This window comes from Trifolium pratense, linkage group LG4 (assembly GCF_020283565.1).
Source record: "Trifolium pratense cultivar HEN17-A07 linkage group LG4, ARS_RC_1.1, whole genome shotgun sequence".
Classification (NCBI taxonomy): domain Eukaryota; kingdom Viridiplantae; phylum Streptophyta; class Magnoliopsida; order Fabales; family Fabaceae; genus Trifolium; species Trifolium pratense.
This window is the reverse complement of record NC_060062.1, coordinates 38,616,039-38,622,577: the sequence shown is the minus strand read 5'-3', so window position 1 is coordinate 38,622,577 and position 6,539 is coordinate 38,616,039. Positions and strand designations below refer to the sequence as shown.

At 34.6% G+C, this 6,539-nt stretch overlaps 1 protein-coding gene across 1 annotated transcript; it reads left to right on the top strand.

Annotated features, from left to right (window-relative positions):
* The first annotated feature begins 2,792 nt into the window (after window positions 1-2,792).
* On the top strand, window positions 2,793-6,402 carry LOC123882224 (KIN17-like protein). The gene is made up of 3 exons (XM_045931034.1): window positions 2,793-2,895; window positions 2,947-2,963; window positions 5,040-6,402. Exon 3 carries the CDS (start codon window positions 5,057-5,059, stop codon window positions 6,248-6,250), a length of 1,194 nt encoding a protein of 397 aa, XP_045786990.1. The 5' UTR covers window positions 2,793-2,895; window positions 2,947-2,963; window positions 5,040-5,056; the 3' UTR covers window positions 6,251-6,402.
* Window positions 6,403-6,539: the final 137 nt, after the last annotated feature.

Here is a 6,539-nt window from a genome sequence, read left to right as displayed (position 1 = left end):
AAAAATATATTTTTAAGGTTCATTGAGAATCTAATAAATTTTATCTATATTATATATGTTAGATATATTAGATTCTCAATTTATCTTAAAATTAGATTTTTTTTTTTATTTTTTTTTTTTATATTTAGGACAAGAAAAAAATATTTGAAACAACCTTAAAATCAATCTTTTTGAAACGCGAAGTATACTTATATTTGAAACAAAAAAAAAGATGTAATATATATTTTTCAAAGGGGTTTTCTAACTTAGACCCTAGTTAGGTCTAAGTTAGCAAGGTGCACCTTTTGAGTTGGACCAAAATACCCATTCTTTTAATTTTTGAAAGAATAGAGCAATAGGGGCATTTCTGTAATTTTACATAAAAAAAAAAATAATGACACGCGCCCCCACCTTCTTAAAAATTAATAGACGTGGATCCAGTGTCGCGCGCGTACGGAAGGACCATGGTTACAGACCGTTGATTTCCATCAGACAGCCAAGATGTGATCTCATTAAGGCTGTCTGATTGATCAGACAGCCCAGATCATCCTACCATCCTGTCTGCGCCACACTAGATTATAAGCTGGAGAGAGAAAATTTTACTTTTGAAAAAGGCAGCCACGTGTCAGCATATGACTGGGTCTGCCTGATTTTTTCCATTTTATGCTTTAAACTCGATTATTTCGTCGTAAATTAATTTTTTATTTTTTAATTTTTATACCAAAATTCATAATTTTTTTTTCTCTACAAATAGAGACTTGGTTCGTTTGATTTGGACACCGAAAAAAAAACGCGATTTTTCACTACTTTAAACTCGATTATTTCGTCGTAAATTAATTTTTTATTTTTTATTTTTTATACCAAAATTCATAATTTTTTTTTCTCTACAAATAGAGACTTGGTTCGTTTGATTTGGACACCGAAAAAAAAACGCGATTTTTCACTACTTTAAACTCGATTATTTCGTCGTAAATTAATTTTTTATTTTTTATTTTTTATACCAAAATTCATAATTTTTTTTTTCCTACAAATAGAGACTTGGTTCGTTTGATTTGGACACCGAAATCCTTCTGAAACCATTTATATGGTAGAATGGTTTCAGAGAGTTGTAATCTGAAACCATTTTGCTGGTAGAATGGTTTCAGTAAGTTGATTACTAGTTATTTGCTTCTGAAACCATTTAGCTTGTAGAATGGTTGCACATAGTTGTATTCTGAAACCATTTTACTGGTAGAATGGTTTCAGTGAGTAATTTATTAATTGTGTTTGCTTCTGAAACCATTTATCTGGTACAATGGTTTCAGAGAGTTGTAATCTGAAACCATTTTGCTGGTAGAATGGTTTCAGTAAGTTGATTACTAGTTATTTGCTTCTGAAACCATTTAGCTTGTAGAATGGTTGCACATAGTTGTATTCTGAAACCATTTTACTGGTAGAATGGTTTCAGTGAGTAATTTATTAATTGTGTTTGCTTCTGAAACCATTTATCTGGTACAATGGTTTCAGAGAGTTGTAATCTGAAACCATTTTGCTGGTAGAATGGTTTCAGTAAGTTGATTATTAGTTATTTGCTTCTGAAACCATTTAGCTTGTAGAATGGTTGCACATAGTTGTATTCTGAAACCATTTTACTGGTAGAATGGTTTCAGTGAGTAATTTATTAATTGTGTTTGCTTCTGAAACCATTTATCTGGTACAATGGTTTCAGAGAGTTGTAATCTGAAACCATTTTGCTGGTAGAATGGTTTCAGTAAGTTGATTATTAGTTATTTGCTTCTGAAACCATTTAGCTTGTAGAATGGTTGCACATAGTTGTATTCTGAAACCATTTTACTGGTAGAATGGTTTCAGTGAGTAATTTATTAATTGTGTTTGCTTCTGAAACCATTTATCTGGTACAATGGTTTCAGAGAGTTGTAATCTGAAACCATTTTGCTGGTAGAATGGTTTCAGTAAGTTGATTATTAGTTATTTGCTTCTGAAACCATTTAGCTTGTAGAATGGTTGCACATAGTTGTATTCTGAAACCATTTTACTGGTAGAATGGTTTCAGTGAGTAATTTATTAATTGTGTTTGCTTCTGAAACCATTTATCTGGTACAATGGTTTCAGAGAGTTGTAATCTGAAACCATTTTCCTGGTAAAATGGTTTCAGTAAGTTGATTATTAGTTATTTGATGAGATTAAGGTAGTGAAAAATTGGGTTTTTTTTTTCTGTGTCCAAATCAAACGAACCAAGTCTCTATTTGTAGAGAAAAAAAATTATGAATTTTGGTATAAAAAATAAAAAATAAAAAATTAATTTACGACGAAATAATCGAGTTTAAAGTAGTGAAAAATTGCGTTTTTTTTTCGGTGTCCAAATCAAACAAACCAAGTCTCTATTTGTAGAGAAAAAAAAATTATGAATTTTGGTATAAAAATTAAAAAATAAAAAATTAATTTACGATGAAATAATCGAGTTTAAAGTATAAAATGAAAAAAAATTAACGCAGCCAATTAAAATGTGACACGTGGCCTGCCTTTTAAAAAGGCTTTCTCTCTCCGCGTCATCCTCTCCACCACGCGCGCCTGTCGGCGCGTGTGCTGCACGCGCGCGTTTTTTGTCAAATGAGAAGCTGCCACGTGTCTGGGGGGGGAAAAAGAAGTGGGGGGCCCGTGTAAAATTGCAGAAAATTACAGAAATGCCCTTGTTGCTCTATTCTTCCAAAAAATTAAAAAATGGGTATTTTTGTCCAACTCAAAAGGTGCACCTTGCTAATTTAGACCCAACTGGGTCTAAATTAGCAGCCCCCTTTTTCAAATATACTCCCTGTTGCTGCGAGTGGCAGATAAGCTTATAAGCGTTCGTCGAATTTCGCACAGGAAATTTTCGTCCCATATAGCAACGTTGCTCTCCGTTTTCTACATCTCGATCAATCTGTAGCAATCTCATTCGCGGTCGATACTTTCATCAACAGCTTGTAGCAATCTTGTTCGTTCAGGTACGAATCATTCTCTTTATGCGTTCAATCACCGTTTTGTTGATTTGGTCCTTCTGTTATTTTCTTCTCCATAGATGGATTTTAAATTATTGATTTTGTTAAATGGGCATGAAAATAACATAATTGAATTAGGGTTTCATTTTTTGAGAATCATAAAATTAAATCATATAGATTGTTTCATCGTCTTCTTTGATAGCTGTCAATCACCATAGTTGATTTTAGGGTTTAGGGCTATGAAACACGAACACTGACATGTCGACACCAATGGTAACTTGAGAAAATAACATAATTCAATATAATCATATGTGTCGTGTCGGACACCAGGATGCGCCTAATTTGAGGAGTTTCTGTGCTTCATAGGTTTAGGGTTTATTCCTGATTGAGTTAGGGTTCAATTTGTGGGAGGGTTTTAAGTTTTTTGAAATTTGGGGTTTCTTCTGCATTCTAATTTTTTATGATATTTTGAATGGTACATAACTATGTCAGAAACTGTTGAAGCTCTTTGATAGTTTAGCTATTTGAGTATTTTGAATTATGTATTAATTTGGGAACCAATTTGTGGGTACTGTCACTATATTAAGTATATGACTCGGTTCCTTCTGTTCTAGTTGTTCTCTATGAAGGGCGTGAAATTTAGGATAGTGAACAATGGGCAATTGGGCATGATCTTTTTTCAGTTCATAATTTTTTTTGAAATATAAAAATATTAAAGTTGTCAATCGCGGATAGTGGAAAATAGTAAATTGTTAAAATTCCGCTATGCAATAGGGCTATAGCGCTACTATAGCCACTATTTGACAACATTTTATACTAAACAGCGTATCACTAAACAATAGCGATTTGTCCAAATTCCGCTGCATTACAACATTGTTATAGCTGCTAGCTATTTAACAACACTAATCAAACACTATTTTATTTTGTAATATTTTTTTTTTCCTGGTTATTCATGTGTTGGTGGATTGGATTGTGTTATTATATAGTCTTATTCAGGGGTGGATTCACGTATAGGCTTAGTGTGGCTTTAGCCACACCAATTTTTTTTATTAATATACATTCATTCTGGTGTTACTTTCTCTCTCTATCTTCTCTATTCTCTCTTAAACCCTCTGCCTGCGACCTCACCTGCACTGGGACTACCACCGCCACCACTCGCCCTCACCCTGGTTGCCAGAAAAGCTTTGACCACCACCACTGGCACCACACCACTCGCGACCCGCCGCCGTTCTCCCCCTTTCTCTCTCTCTGCTCGACCCCTTTTGTCTCTCTTCTCGACGCGACAGGTACTGAAATTCTAGAGACAATGCTCCGTTCCAAATTCCAAAATCTAAATTCTTGTTTTCTGGTGCTAAAATTTTGATATGAATTGCTGAGACAAATTTCTATAATTTTTCTAGGTTTTTGGAAACTTTTAATTTGGGAATTTTGATTTGTTTCTTTCTTTGATTAATTGAATAAATATAGATAATAGATATACTCAATCCTTCTTATTGTAAGGGAGCCATAATGCTGATGTTGTCATGTTGAGTTAGAAAATTTTGGTGTTCTTAACCTTAACTTAGAAAATTTGGTGTTGAGTTAGAAAATTTGAAGAAATTTTGGTGTAAGGAATTATTTAATTAGTCATAAATATTGGTATTGGTATTTAGATGTAATGCATTGATATTGGGTACTTTCATATCCGTATGATCTCTTTCTCTAATTGTTTATGCATGCTGCCATGATCATGAGTATTCTGTTTTTGACCTTTTGACAGCAGAATTTAAGTAGTTTAAATCATCGTTTTAACCTTAACTTAGCATTGTGAATGATTAGGAAATATGGAATATAAATGAAGAATCAACCAAGTGTTTAGCTTATGCATTTGCCTTGGACTATGTTAATACTACTAGTCTTTGAATCCTATTTAGTAATCTGTCCTGTTAATGTAATGAAATCTTGATCATCAAATTGAAATAGTGAATCGCTAAGATTGAAACTGGTAATTGCTTAAAAAAGTATAACTAACATTATTTTGTAAGAGGAAGGAAGTTTCGGGCAGGATTACTAACATTATTTTGTTTTGTTTATCTGAAACAGTTCATTCAGTTTTGCCAATGGGGAAAAATGACTTTCTCACACCTAAGGCAATTGCCAATCGAATCAAAGCAAAAGGGCTGCAGAAACTTCGCTGGTATTGCCAGATGTGCCAGAAGCAGTGTCGTGATGAGAATGGTTTCAAATGCCATTGCATGAGTGAAGGGCACCAGCGGCAAATGCAAATTTTTGGACAAAACCCAACCCGCATAATTGAGGGCTATACTGAAGAATTTGAAACAACTTTTCTTGAGCACATGAAGCGCAGCCATCGATTCAGCCGTGTGGCTGCAACTGTAGTTTATAATGAATACATAAATGATAGAAACCATGTTCATATGAACTCCACAGAGTGGGCTACACTTACTGAGTTTGTTAAGTATCTGGGTCGAACTGGAAAGTGTAAGGTTGAAGAAACACCCAAGGGATGGTTCATTACATACATAGATAGAGATTCAGAAACTCTTTTCAAGGAGAAGATGAAGAATAAGAGAGCCAAGGCAGATTTGGTAGATGAAGAAAAGCAAGAGAAGGAGATTCAGAAACAGATTGAAAGGGCTGAGCAAATGATGCAGCAATCTATTCCCGACTCCGAGCAGCCTTCACAGGTAGAGACTACAAGGGAACTAAATGTAGAAGATGGAACTAAGATAGGATTTTCTCTCGGGTCATCAGCTAAACCTGTGACCAAGGAGAAAGGTGAGGCGTCAAGGATAGTGTTTGATGAGGTTGATGAAGAGAAACATGAGGAGAGGAATCCCAAAAACAATTTGAAGAGGAAAGAAAGTGGTGGTGGAAAATCAACTTTGGAAGAAATGATCAAGGAGGAAGAGAGGAAAAAGGAAAAACTCAACAGGAAGGATTATTGGTTGCACGAGGGAATTGTTGTTAAGGTTATGAGCAAAGTCTTGGCAGAGAAAGGGTACTACAAGCAAAAGGGTGTTGTGAAAAAAGTGATTGACAAGTACGTCGGGGAAATAGAAATGCTAGACAACAAGCATGTGCTCAGAGTTGATCAGGAAGAGCTTGAGACTGTGATACCACAGGTTGGGGGCCGAGTCAAAATAGTCAACGGGGCTTATCGTGGATCACTTGCTAGACTACTCGGGGTGGATACAGATCGTTTTTGCGCTAAGGTGCAGATAGAGAAAGGTGCTTATGATGGCAGGGTGCTTAAAGCTGTGGAATATGAAGACATTTGTAAAGTAGCCTAATGAGTTTAATGGAATGATAATTTTTGTTGATTCTGTTAAGTTTCAGGAGTTGGAAAGTTTGTTCTGTATTATGTAGAAGCTCTAGACTCTAGTGCCATCTTTATACCATAAATGAATTCATGGTGATTATCTTTTCTTATATTGGAATTGGATATAATTATTGCCTTCATAATTTAGAATTCTGATTTTTCTAGCTAAGTAAATTTCACATGTTAGAATATCAGATGCAGTATTTTCTGATACAAAAAAAAAAAAAAAATTCCCCACCTCCCTTTTTTCAACACATAAA